The 14180-nt window shown below is 46.0% G+C and overlaps 1 protein-coding gene across 1 annotated transcript in view; it reads right to left on the bottom strand.

Annotated features, from left to right (window-relative positions):
• Positions 1-202: 202 nt before the first annotated feature.
• The window catches only part of PTH1R (parathyroid hormone 1 receptor), a 120790-nt gene continuing 106812 nt past the window's right edge, over positions 203-14180 (bottom strand). Inside the window, exons 8-13 of the mRNA XM_074157275.1 lie at positions 11539-11599; positions 9957-10023; positions 6024-6118; positions 3149-3290; positions 1864-1905; positions 203-713 (exon numbers count right to left, since the gene is read on the bottom strand). Of these exons, the coding sequence (XP_074013376.1) occupies positions 351-713; positions 1864-1905; positions 3149-3290; positions 6024-6118; positions 9957-10023; positions 11539-11599 (770 nt within the window). The 3' untranslated portion in view covers positions 203-350. The remainder of the gene's footprint in view (positions 714-1863; positions 1906-3148; positions 3291-6023; positions 6119-9956; positions 10024-11538; positions 11600-14180) is intronic.

The raw sequence follows: 14180 nt of genomic DNA, 5'->3' as shown, positions 1-14180 counted from the left end.
CACACTCTCCAAGAGGTCCAAGGACCACATGCTGCTTTGCAACCCTCCCTCGCGAACTCGCAGTATCTCTGTTGTTCGGCAGGGAGCAAGGCTGGTGGGTCTGGATAACCCTGCCTCCGTCAACACCAGGGAGACGTAGATCACTGAGTATATGTATGTGATCGACAGCTGGCCACGTTGGTGGCTCGCCTTTTTTTTTTTTCCCATATAACTTAACCTCTCGTTCCACAGAACAGAGAAACTGTATGGAAACCCTCGGCATCCGATGTGTGGCCCGATATTCTTTTGCCCACTAAATGCTCTCCAGGAACCTTTTTCATCCTTTTGCTTCTTTTGTTCTCCTCCTCGCTTTACATCACCGTCTCTCTTTCTTCTTCAACAAGTACTGTGGGTCTGTCTCCATCGTAAAGCCCAGAGCCATTCAGGTACTCCTCGTCTTTGTTGTACTGCTCTGGTCCAGAAGAAGGCATGGAGTTTTCAGAAATGGAGCCATTTTTTACATAACCTGGCAAATTCCGGTGTCCATTGAGGGTCCCTGGTATAAGTCTCGTATTGAGATGGAGGGCAAGTGCCCCTCTTGTGGCTACATTTGTGATGCTGGTGTGGGAAACCATTGGTCCATAACTGTAGGTTGTGCTCCCACTTCGTGCTTTCCTTTTAAAGTCAAGTGCTAAAGTCCACCTGCTCCATGACTTCTTTATTTCTGCTTGGACCTGAGAAAAAAGGGGGAAAAAAAGCATGAGTGGGAGGAGAAAGGAGCAGAGAGTTATCAGAAGGCAGCAGTATCCAGACAGAATGGGAGAAAAACTGTTTGGAGTGTGAAATTGGAAGGAACAGTACATTTACATTAAATCTGCCCTTTCCAAATGAAATATTTGATATTGGGAAGCTGGAATGCCTGAAAACATCTAACTGAAAATATGGGTTAGCTCTTTCCCAGGGAGAAGTTGTGCAGGCCCCATCCCTGGAGGTGTTCAAGGCCAGGCTGGATGGGGTTTTGAGCAACCTGGTCTAGTGGAAGGTGTCCCTGACCATGGCAGGGGGTTGAAACAGATGATCTTAAAGTCCCTTCCAACCCAAACCATCCTATGATTAAGAGAGACTGAGCAACACACTCAGGAGTGAGACATCTCAATGTACCATGAGCTTCAAATATAAGTGGGATCAACCACCTTCAGAGGTGTCTGAAGAAGTTCGCTGACAATTGAGTGTGTCACTTTTACGTGGCTGAAATTAATACGAGATCAAGTCCCCTTATGGTGTGAATTTCATCTTGGTTTTATTCTGTAGAACATAAGCAGCATATTTTAAGTTGCATTTTCCCCTAAAGTCCATAAACTTAGGCTGAACCAGCCTTATGAGAGTAGCTCTATTCTTTCCTGGTGTGCATCCACTGACCATCTAGTTACTTAGTCTGCAGCCATAGAGGGAATGAAAGGAAACAAAGACATTAAATCATATAACTCTGGAAATAAAAACAAAGGTCAAAAAAGCCTAGAAAATCAAAAGAGCTTGCTCATTAGGCAGCTACTCTATCAGTCTACTTTTCTTCCTGCCACAGACCTGAAATTAAGCAGCACTAAACAACGCTTGTGCTGGAAAAAGGAAAGAAAAAAAACATTTTTCTTCTCCATTAGCTACTTCCAGTAGCTCATTTATTGGTGACATATTGACCTGCGTGTCTTACATGACCAAAACCGAGGGTATGAACTTTCTATGTGGACTGACAGATCTTTCACTGGGTGCAAAAAAGGGTTGCGTCTCTAGAATAAGTGAGGACATGCTGGTGTGCATCCACTTTCCCATCTGTGTGTGGAACTAACCTGACAAAAGAGGGAAATAATTAAGAAACCAGTGACTAACCTCTCCATTGCAAAAACAGTATATGATGGCAACAAAAAATCCCTAGAAGGAAGAAGAAACAACATATTAATGTTAATCTTGTGCACGTGGGTATCTCTTTCCTGATGGTACTACCCAGTGTCCTGTGTTCCTCTGAAATCAATGATATTCATAATATGCTGTATGTAGTATGCATAAGAAACCTTACATTGTTGAGTAGCGTATGAGAGACAGATAAACACAGCTGTTTCCCTGCGGACCATTGACAAAGTAGGTAGACTATATAAGCCCTCTGGGTCATGGTTTAGCTAATAAGTCCATTTTCACCCCCAGATCTTTTGCAAAGTTTCTGAGAAGGTGATGGGTACATGGGTAGGTGGTGGGGTCTACCTCACTGGAGGTGTTTATGAACATATTGGATAAACATTTCCAGTGTTTTACACGTAGCTGATCCTGTTGCAGGGGTGGAAGATGGCCCTGATGGGACCTTTCCAGCCCTGGTTGCAAGTGGGGAAACCCATGTGCGGAGCAGAACTGGCTGAGTGGGATCCACAAAGGAATTCAGATGTGAGCAAACCATCCACATCTTTTAGTTGGCCAATAGCTTACCAAGGTCTTGCTGAACTCACCCACTATTTTGTCCCATCTGCACCCAACAGGAATTGTGAAAGCACATGAACGTGTGCTTGGTCCCCTTCTCCCTTACAGTTTCCCTAAACTGTCTTCTGGACAGACCCACTGTCCATTTTTCATCATCCACACTGGTCAACCATGAGGATAGGTAGCAACATGCGAGCCAGAAGTTAATCTCTCAGGGGAGGGTGTGCAGTGATGATCAAACACTGCTCTGCTTGTAGAGAGTTGTGTATTTTTGCTGCTGCTGTGTCTTATAGAGGACCAGTCCTGGAACTGAACCTGATTTTTGCCCAAACCTAGAACTGAGGAATCCATTCACAGGACTGAAAGACAACTTGGGACTAGCAAATTGGAAGCCAATGTGGAAAAACATGTCTCTGTGGATCTCTACCGGTTTATGTCTAATATGGATCTAAAGGGATTTATTTTGTGGGGCAAGTTATCTTTCAACAGGAACATTTTTTGTTGGACACACTAAGCTTCTATATGCTGTGTTTTGCAAATATAAGACATACCTGGTGCTAAAATACTGTCAAATCACCTTGTGAATGAAATCTGGTGTATTGTAAAAACAGCCCTGCTTCCAAAAACAGCACCTTCCACTCTCATTTCCCTCCTGTCCTCATTGAAATTCTCATAGTTTTCCCCCATAGTTTAATGGTTACAATACCTGGAAAGAGTTGAACAGCATTTCATAGTGCATTTGAACTTGCCAAAGAATCCCTGACACATCTGTGTATGGCATAGCCATGAAAACAATATAGTGAACGCCGAACAGAGGCATAAGGACGAGGGTAGATTTCAGCAGCTTCCTGCAGCAAGAAGGAAAGAGAAAGACACAGAGGAAATTAGCAGATGGAATGAACCTCCCTGCCAGGCTCGTCCACCTTATACCTTGGACACAAGTCATACGTAATTTCTTTCTTGCTCACATGCCTTCTTGGTTGATCTTGGCTATCTTATGTTTACACAGGCATCGTGTCCACCTGCAATTTCAAACTGTTGCTTCTCTTATGGCACGTGACACTGATTCTGCCACTTTGCTCTGGTGAGACCTCACCTGGAGTACTGTGTGCAGGCCTGGAGCCCTCAATATAGAAAGGACATGGACCTGGTGGAGCGGGTCCAGAGGAGGGCCACCAAAATGATCAGGGGGTTGGAGCACCTCTTCTATGAGGACAGGCTGAGGGAGCTGGGGTTGTTCAGCCTGGAGAAGAGGAGGCTCTGGGGAGACCTAATAGCGGCCTTCCAGTCCCTGAGGGGGGGCCTGCAGGAAGGCTGGGGAGTGACAGGATGAGGGGCAACAGTTTTAAGTTGGAGAAGGGGAGATTTAGATTGGATATTAGGAAAAAGTTCTTTACTCTGAGGGTGGTGGAACACTGGAACAGGTTGCCCAGGGAGGTGGTTGAGGCCCCTTCCCTTGAGATACTCAAGGTGAAGCTCGACGAGGCCGTGGGCAACCTCGTCTAGTTGGGGGTGTCCCTGCTGACTGCGGGGAGGTCGGACTAGATGACCTTTGGAGGTCCCTTCCGGCCTGGACCAATCCATGAATCTATGAATCTATGAAACAACACAGTCCATCTACCAGCATGGCTTGATGTGCCAGTCTAACCCTCTCCACATGCATGCCCCCATGTGCTGTAGGTACTGGAGATGAAGATATTGAGATGTTTTTTTAGCCTCAGACTACCACCAGCTTTGGGTCAGGTCATGGACAGAGGGTGGAAGGGTGACTGGAAAGACAAGTGCACTGCTGCTTCCAGCCCTCAGCCTCTGACTGACACTAAATCCCCTTGTCCCTAAAGGATGGTTCTGCTTTGAATGACTTGATGTGGTCCTACACAGCCTGCACTAGCTGACACTGCTTGATCAGGAAGCGTTGGACTAGACGACCTTCAGAGGTCCCTTCCAACCTCAACCATTCTGTGATTCTGTGATTCTGTGATTCTGTGATTCTGTGATTCTGCCTGCTTATTGAGGCAAGACACGAAGGCCCACCCTGGGTTAGTGCCTCCTGTGCAACGAGCAGGGCTGATGGAGAGAGAAGTGCATCTGTGAGCAGAATTGTTCTAGATATCAAGGGGAGGAGGACAGTGCACTGTGGGGTAATCATTTAGGTTGTAAGGGAACTTAAAGACCACCCAGTCCCACCCCCTGCCCTGGGCAGGGACACCTCCCACCAGACCAGGTTGCTCAAAGCTCCGTCCAACCTGGCCTCGAACAACTCCAGGAATGAGGCAGCCAAAGCTTCTGGGCAACCTGGACCAGGGCCTCACCACCCTCGTAGTGAAAAATTTCTTCCTGAGATCTAATCTAAATCTGTGCTCTTCAAGCAGGAATTGAACACTCTTAGGAGGTGCTTTGGACTGCAGTGTCACCTGGAAATCTCCTATTTAAAGAAGAAGCTCCATCTCAGCACAAGACCAATGTTAGGGGCTGGGGGAAAGTACAATACAACCCCGAGTACTTGGCTGGGTTTGCTCCTGAGGGAACCAGCCTTGCCTGGAAGTGATGCTAATTGAAGGATTAAAGCTTCTGCCAAGAGTTACAGCAAGTTACCAAGTGCAGGCAATTATTGAGAAGGGCCAGACATCACTACCAGAAAGACCTGGTACCTCCTCTGTCCAGCAACTGGAAACCACTGAGGGAATTTAACACATTAAAAGGAGAAGGACCCATCCAAACCATAATTAATAGCAAGCTTCAGCCAGGGAGAAATAAACAAATAGATAAATCAGAACCCTGAGAGGGCAGCGAAGAAAAATAGAGAGGTGTTTTCCTGCCAAATCTCATTCCTGCTTCAAATGAAACATCTTGTGTTTGGAGAGTGAGATGGTAGCAATGAGCTCATGGTTTGCAACCCAAATCATTCTGCTCTCCCTCCTTTGCATGTGTCATGCTGGTCAGTCCAGCTCAGAAGATTATGAGAAGCCTCAGGAGCTCTCAAGCAGCCGAGGTGTCTCAGCAATCTGCTTTTTCCATCCAGTTTGACCATGCTACAAATATCTTAAATTATCAAGAGAGAAGAGCTGGCAGGACAAAGGAAAACAAAACAAACAAGGAAAGGCAGATTTCCAGCAGAGAGACAGGAAACTTTTTTCATTTCAGCACAAGTGCTGAAACACCCACTGAAGGGCAGATTGAACAAATAGACTGAGTTTTACAAAGCACAGGAGGGAAATAAATAGAAGTAAATAAATTGGTATAAGTTTTAGGGGCTTCAACAGCATAAGCAGTGCTTTTATTTTTGGGCTCTTGGTTCAAGGCCAGCACAATCACTTCCAAACTGGCTGAAGAGACTGAATTCCTCTCTTTAACCTATGAGGCAGGTCCCCCAGGTTGGATTTGAAAGGTTTAGGAGATGTTTAAACTGCCATTGATTCATTCTGCGTTACCAGACTTGGAAGATGGCATTCTCCTCACCTTATTTTAGGGGTCTACAGTGTAGACACTGTGAACTAGTCACCCTGGGCTCCCTCGGTGCTCAAGGAAGTGAAACAGGGACTTGGACATCTCCCCAAAAGTGGAGAGGGTATGTGACTCACCTGTACTGTTGTCTTGAGTCACACCTCCCTGCATTCGTCTCTCGTAGCTTGGTTGCTAGGACTCTGATAATGTTGATAAAAAGAATAAAATTTACCTGGAAAAAACACCAACAAAGAAAGGATAACTCTTAAAAAAAAGATCCAGATGATGATATTGTTTAGTCAACGGTTTCCCCAAGATGAGTCAAGGGGTTGTGGCACAGGGTGACCTGGTCGTACTGTGTATGAAGTTCCTCCTGGGAGAGCTCGTCCTGTGGAAGGGGTGAGTTCCACAGGAAAGACCCAGTGTTTGGTGGGATCTAGTCAGCTGTGTTTAACCTCAATGGCTGAGAGAGAGAAGGGAATGGCATTCTCTGACAACGTGTGGGCATCTCACATGGAAAGGCCTACATCTGAGCTAGCCAGCCCAGCAGACACCTGATGACTGGGCAAGATACCAACACATAAGGCAGTGCTTACGAGGCATTCTGAGGTATGGACCACAGACAACTCTCAGTATTTTTCACATCATCTTTTTTTAAAACTCCCTACAGTGATATGGGTCATTTTCATGGCCTCATAAACCTCTCAAACTTATTTCAGGGTCCAGGAAGCAGAGTGAAATTAGGTTATATTTGTCTTTTGCAGCCCACCCAAGATAAAGATCTCCTCAGGCTGAGAGATGTATTAGTAGGATGCCTTTCCATATTTCCATATGCAAAAGAGCAAGCAGACTGCACGATGATGAAGACACAGAGTAGACCTAACTACAGATGAAAGGGAGGGACTCTTTTTCCGGGAGTGGAGTGATGGGATGAGGGGGAATATTTTCAGACTGGAAGAGGAGATTTAGATTAGATATTAGAAGAAATTCTTTGCTGTGAGGGTGGTGAGAGCCTGGCCCGGGTTGCCCAGAGAAGCTGTGGCTGCCCCATCCCTGGAGGGGTTCAAGGCCAGGTTGGAGGGGGCTTGGAGCAACCTGGTCTGGTGGGACGTGTCCCTGCCCATGGCATGGGGGTTGGAACTCGATGATCTTTAAGGTCCCTTCCAATTCGAACCATTCCATGATTCTATGACAGATCAAGAATGCAGAAGGGCAACATAACTGTAAAACTTATATGTCTACTGCTAACTGTCCCTCTGGAGAAGTGTTTAATATGGACCTAATAAGCAGGGTAAGGAGGTAATATCTACTTCCTATGCAAGGAGTCACATCTGTGAACACATCTAGTTGCTCACCAAGCTAATCTAGTCCTACAGGGACATGCCCGTGGAGCCCCATGCAGAAAAAAAGTTAAGGGCAACATCTCATACTGCCACTTAACAGAGATGAAAAATGGGGAGATGTTTGAGGGATTCTCAGCTTTTTGGAGCTCTTCAGAGATTGGCTTCACTGGGGCTGGGATTCCACCTGCTGCTGCCCCAGACAAACCCATTTGTGGGGCACAACAGAACCATTGTGTAACTGTCTGCACTGGGCAGATCCCTGTTGCTGGGCTAACGCCGATGCCTATGGGTTTCTCTGGAGGCTTGCAGCACTCATTTGACTTCTCAGATGCCAATACAGCAGCATTTCAAGGACACAAATTACCATGCCACACACAGGCTCATAGTTTCATGCCAGAAGGGACCATTGTGAACCTCTAGTTTGATCTCCTGCAAAACGCAGCCCATAAGACCTCCTTGTATTCATTTTTGTTTGAGCTATAGCAGATCTGGGTTTCAGTGTTTCCATGACGGAGATCCTACCACAACCATTGGTAAGTCGTTCCAACGGTTAATTATCCCCACTGTTAAAACAAGTAGTTCCCTGAGCCACTGAATGAACACGGCCTGGTTTGCTATGGCTTTGTCTTCTGTGGTTGGATTCCTTCTCCTTTAACGAGGTGCAAGTTCATTTTGAACAGCTCTCCTCTGTGTTCCGAAGGGGGTAAGGTTGTACTACACCCTTTTCCTTGAAGGGGTATTAGTAGAATTTCTCTCCCGTATCTACTTGACTGTTTCCATGAGGTTTGTGGGAATTTAACATCCATGCAACCCCATTCCTTTAGTTACATTTGGTTGGAATTTACTGACTGGCACAAAAGTTAGAAGGGAGGGATGGATAGACCGACAAGCAGAGAAGCACACAGCCTGGGGGCATTTTCACTGGAAACCAATCTGAAAGGAAAAAAAAAAATAAAAGAAAAAAAAGGCAGGCTTTGTTTCTCGTATGAGTTTTTCTAGCTTCAAAGGCTCAAAAGTGGGATCTTGTTCTTCATTTGTCGGCTAAACTGAAGATGTCCAACCTTATCACAGTCAGGAGGGAAACTCCTCTGACTTCCTGAAATGTGTGCTAAGTTTTAAAAGAAATCCAGACAACTGAATAACATCAAAGCCAGAAGCAGAGTGGAGGGATTTTAAGCCCCTCATCCTCCAAATTCTCTGCAAGTACATCCAGAAAATGCATAACGGAGTCCAGCAACATATGACCAGCCAGTGTGGGAATTGAAAAGGCAGCCAAGTGAACAATATGAACCCACAGAAATTAAACAGAAACAACCCACAGAATATTTTTGCATGATAAATAGCTGCATTTGCAAATAGCCAGGGTACAAGCACAGCAGAGCCTCATGGAGAAACATTATTTTTACAAGGATGAGCCTCAATTGAGCTCTTTCTCCTCTGCTAATTGGGCTTTAAATTAAATGCAATGGGGTTACTGGCATTCATCTAGTTGAACTATCTGAACTTTCTTCTCCATCCTACTATTCCATTTCCAATGACCACGATGTGGGTTCACTGATTCATTTCTTCCAAGGTGCAGGACTGATTGCTAGAGCCAGGTGGAGAATTTCCACCAAAAGAAAATTCTGAGGAAGAACCCCCCCCCCTCCAAGTCCAAAGCAGCTCATCTAATTGCACGTATGAGCATATTCATCTCAGAAACTTTCCTGCTGTTTATATGCAGATGGTCTGATTTTCTTCTCACCCACACTGATCACCTTCCAAGGCCTCCTGATTTGTGAGTCAGAAGGAAGTATGTAGAGTTTGATGCAAAACCCTCTGAAGACTATAAAGAGATTCTTACTGACTCTACTCGGCTACTGGTGGACGAATGTAAAGGGGGACTAGGAGGTGTGGGAGTGGACAAACCCTTCTGGCATGCACTCCTCTGACCATCAGAAGATGGAGTAATGGAGAATGACAGAGAAAGACAGAGGGAAATTCATGAAAACTGTGAAAGCAGGGTCTCTAGCTAATTAGGACCCTTCTCAAGCAAACACATAACTACCCACCAAATTCCCCTTGTGCAGATAATCACCTCTTATAACAACCTCTCCAGCTTGTGAGAGCTCAGTCCTGTGTCTGCATAATGTCACATATCCTTTCTATCGCCTATGGCTCCTGGGTGGGGGCTGAAGTAACCCTCCATCACTGGTTAACATCACGACTGATCATAGCTGGAATGGTTTAACTTTCGTCCCCACCTTTGAGGTTTCCCAAAATTTTATCAGTTCAGAAAGACAAGTCTGAAACAATCTGATGACTCTGAAGCATGCCTGGGGAAAAGGTTTGGTTCAGCTATGGAACCCAAATTCCGGTTCTTCCCACTGGAGATGCCTGGTGAGAATGTGTTATGATCCCTGAGGGTTTCCAGTATCACACGGTTTGGAAATATTGGCTTAAATGTTTTTTCCATTAATGGTTTTAGGGTTTTACCCCTGCATAATTTTTCTCCTGTAAGTAAAACTTGAAGTTACTGATAAAGCCCTCTGCCATATGCAGCCATCAAACTTACAGGCAGGTCAAATATAAGGCCCTTAGACTGGACATACAGAAATTCCACACTATTAAGGCAGGAGCTGGGTTATCAGGGTTATTAGAGTAGGGCAACCTGGCTCAACTCTTCCCACTGAGCCTACCTTGACCAAATGGACAGCCTCCCACCCCTTGCAATCAATCAGTACTCACCACGATAGCTGCCAGGATGGGCACCTGAACAATCCATTTTAAATTGCCAGCACTCAAGTCCCAACACCTGAGAAGACATAAACACCCCATCAGGAAATTATTGGTTACAAAGAGCAAAGGACTCAAGCATCATATTGGATAAATCCACCCTGGAAGGATGGGTTCCTCCAAAGGCTGGTGTGGTGGAAGGACCCTGCCTTCCCTCAGCATGGCTTCTCCTGCTGTTATACTATTCAAAACTGAAACCACTATTAAACACATTTAAAGTTATGCTCTCCAGATGGTGGAATGGCTCTTTCCACAGTCATCAAGACTTGTCCCTTCTGGGCAGGAACCCACCCTTTTCCACTTCTTCTTCACCTCCTTACCAGGAAAAAAAATACACTAAGAGTAATCCAGCTTTCATGAGAACAGGAGAGGCTGAAATGGCTTAATACTACCCCTTGGAATAAACCCACACAACTTTGCATGGGGACAGGTCCTATCTGAAGACATGGTGATGGGGACAATACTGTGGGGTTCTACATTCAGTTCCTGTGCTTCCTTCAGCCCTGCTCTTGCAGTGAGACCCAGCCGTGCCCCACAAAACTCTTTGTCTCTTTCATCTTCAGCCCTTATCCAAGTGAGGACTGGAAGGGCAAACTGTTGGTGGTGTGGATGTTGGGCTACGGTCCTCCATGTGCCAAGATGGGGCTGAACACTATTTCCTCCCAGGCTTTTCCAGCAGTCATTGAATAAGGTCACTCAGTGTTAATTACTCCGTTTGAATTCTCTCCAACCACGGAGAGAGGAGTGCCACAGGCTTTTCTTTATCTGAGCCAGACAGCCCCCACATGGCAGCTGCAGTTTTTATTTCACGGGCCAAATGCTGCCCAGGCAGCTCTTCAAGGAAAGCGAGAGGCAGGGGCAGAGGAACCACCAGTACTGACTGTAAAGCTCTACCAGGATGAGCCTGTGCCAATGCAGACGCGTCACACTTCAGTAGCTGTGCTACTCCATCTTTCCAAGCTTGGAGCTGAAATCCCATCCAGCTCTGGGGGCCCCAACATCAGAAGGACATGGACCTGTTGGAGCGGGGGCAGAGGAGGCCACAGAGGTGCTGCGAGGGCTGGAGGCCTCTGCTGCTAGAACAGGCTGAGAGAGTTGGGGGGGTTCAGCCTGGAGAAGAGAAAGCTCTGGGGAGACCTTAGAGCCCCTTCCAGTCCCTAAAGGGGCTCCAGGAAAGTTGGGGAGGGACTCTTGATCAGGGAGGGGAGCCATAGGATGAGGGATAACAGTTTAAACTGAAAGAGGGGAGATTTAGATGAGAACTCAGGAAGAAATTCTTTGCTGGGATAACTGCTAGAGGTGTTCATGGTTCTCAGATTCTGTAAAATGGAAGGAAAGGTAGGAATGTGGCACCTACTTTATCCTTCCCTGCCACACACTTCCCTAGAAGTTTGCTAACTTCATAGTAGAAAACACTTCTGGCTTTGCCTGGTTCCTCTTTTTCCTTTTGATTCACCCACAAACTCACCGTTGCCAAAAACCCCACAAAAGCATCACACGTAAAAGGGAGAAAAGAAAATTCGATGTGACTTACTCTGTGTCGGCTAGAGCGGCTCTCACGCTGGCCCACGCTGTAACAAATACAGCAGGGAGTCCTGCAAAAAACCACAGGTCAGAGCGGGTGAGTAGGGGGACCAGAGGGCTCCGTTACCGTAAGCCCAGGTGGAGCGGGCTAGAGGAAGGTGGAAGAAGCAGTTTTTAAATATTCAAGTATAATTTAGACCAAGAAAGCCTGGTCTTGGTCTCACATCTCTTCTGTAGTCCAAATGGTAAACCAAGCAGTGACAGGGAGCATTTTCTGGAAGACAAATGTCATGCTCTGGACATGTCCACCCTACTGAACTCTCCTGGCTTTCAAAATGGAGCAGCTTGCGTTCCCAAGTTGCTGGCCAGGAATGGTCCAGGCTTAAACGACCTCCTGGTTTGTGCTTGGGAGATGCTCAGGCCAGGGCCTGAGATGCATCATGGGCTTGGGAGGATAAACCAAGGTCCCATGCCTTTCTTCTAGCAATACATAGCCTGTAGTGCTTGAACCTGGGTGACTGATACCTGCTCGAGCCAACGCATTCAATTTGAAACAGGGAAGGGTTTTGTGCAGCACATCTTTCCCGAGATATTTGTTCCCTTCCCCTGATGCCAAGGAAAGGTGGATCTGGAGTCCACCTTTTGAGTTCCGAGGAGGGACTCTTGATCAGGGAGTGTAGCGATAGGATGAGGGGTAATGGTTTCAGACTGAAAGAGGGGAGATTTAGATCAGATATTAGGAAGAAACTCTTTGCTGTGAGGGTGGTGAGACCCTGGAACAGGTTGCCCAGAGAAGCTGTGGCTGCCCCATCCCTCGACACGTTCAAGGCCAGGTTGGATGGGGCTTTGGGCAACCTGGTCTAGTGGGAGGTGTCCCTGCCCATGGCAGCGGGGTGGAACTGGATGGTCCGTTCCAACCCAAAGCGTTCTATGATTCTATGATTCGATGATTCTATGGAATCGGGCTGAGACCATTTCTCCCAGCACAGGGCTGGATGGATTAGAAACTCTCTTTAGCGTGAGAGACTCACTGCACAAAGCAGATAAATGCTAGAATTTAGGGTAATGCTTGCAAAATGCTCTAGCCAAAGGTTTTCTCCCAAATGAACCATCCCTATTTTAGCACAGTTACACTGGGCATCATCTTTTCCCTGTGAAAAGTAAAGGAATCACCAGTATCCAAATGCAATCTTCTATTTATTTTTTTAGGGTCCAGTTCTGCTTTATTTGTACAACTGAGTCCCCTACTGGCTTCCCTTAAAAGGCAGGATCAAATCCACAGTAGCTTCCACAAATTCAGGAAGAATAGCCCCTTTCAGGAAAAAAAATAAATTAAGAAATAAATAAAGGCGACATTTATCACCGATGACTGTAAATATGCTGTTCACAGTCTAAGCTCATTGGGGCTCGGCGTGCATAAGCACACGCTTAACTTTCAGCATGCACTTAAGTCTCATTAGGGTGCTTAAAGGCTTTCCTGACCACGGACGCTTTCCTGAGCTGGGGTGTGGAGCGGGGACGCCTGTCTCATACACACATGGACAACGGGGCCGTTATCTTGGTTGGAACCTTTAAATGCCATGGTAATATAAGAAAGCATAAATAATTAAACACAGAGTCTCACTCAGGACCAGGGCGGCAGCACTGCCCACAAAGATACATTTATAAGGAATGCACACTGCGTTACAATCCCCTGTGACGGTGTTGGAAAGAAAATACTTAACCTATTGCTCTAGGAACCCATGAGCACATTGAAGCTTGGGGAAGGTGGTGATTTATTGTAACAGGCACCATCTATTTCCTCCTCACTGTTAATCACCTATCTATGAAAAATATATGCATGTTCCAAACTACTGGCTGAGCTACCAAAGGCTTAAATGCATCTAATTTTCCTGATATCTTTGGTGATATTCCAATTTGTATCAACCAAGAAACTGGCCGTGTTGCAAAGTTCACATGCCTGCTGCCTGCCTGCGAGGTGGTGGGTGTTCACCCACTATTGTGAAGGTCTAAGCTTGAAAGGTGGATTGTGTCAGAGCTTTAGATGCATTTGACATGTACTTGTTCCTCCCTGGCACGTCCCGTACTTCAGAAGAGACACTGTTCCCATTCATACTAATCCCGTGCTGTGGTCAAGGTTCCTAGCAACAATAAAATACACAAGGGAAAATAATTATACCTAAAAATTTCCCTATGTGTGGATTTATTGTGCCCTGTGCACTGCTGCCTCGCTCCGTTCAGGTAAGCTTAGGAAAAGGATCTTTGACACGTTCTGCAAAACACACAAAGCAAATTCCTGGCACCAGTTTTATTACTACATTTGTCTTTCTGCATCTCTGACATTGTTCAGTTTTTTGCAAAGTGAACAATCATAAATGTTCTGAAATTTTCAGAAAGTGGTATGGATGCTCTCCCTCTCTTTTCTCCACCTCATTTTTAGATTCTACATCAATGTAACAAGGAATCTTTTGGCCATCAGGTAATTTCTAGAGTTCATTCTTCTCCTCCCACTCCAGTAACTTTCTCTTTCGATGTGAAGAGTCAGAAGTCTTAGCTCTGGCTCCAGCATCTCTTTTACTTTCTGAGGGTGATGACTGACTTTTTGGTGTCTCCACTTCAAAGTCCTGGTCTGTGGTGCCCTGAGATTGACAA

Source organism: Numenius arquata, chromosome 12 (genome assembly GCF_964106895.1).
Source record: "Numenius arquata chromosome 12, bNumArq3.hap1.1, whole genome shotgun sequence".
Lineage (NCBI taxonomy): Eukaryota > Metazoa > Chordata > Aves > Charadriiformes > Scolopacidae > Numenius > Numenius arquata.
The sequence above is the reverse complement of the archived record's forward strand: the minus strand, read 5'-3'. Positions and strand labels throughout refer to the sequence as shown.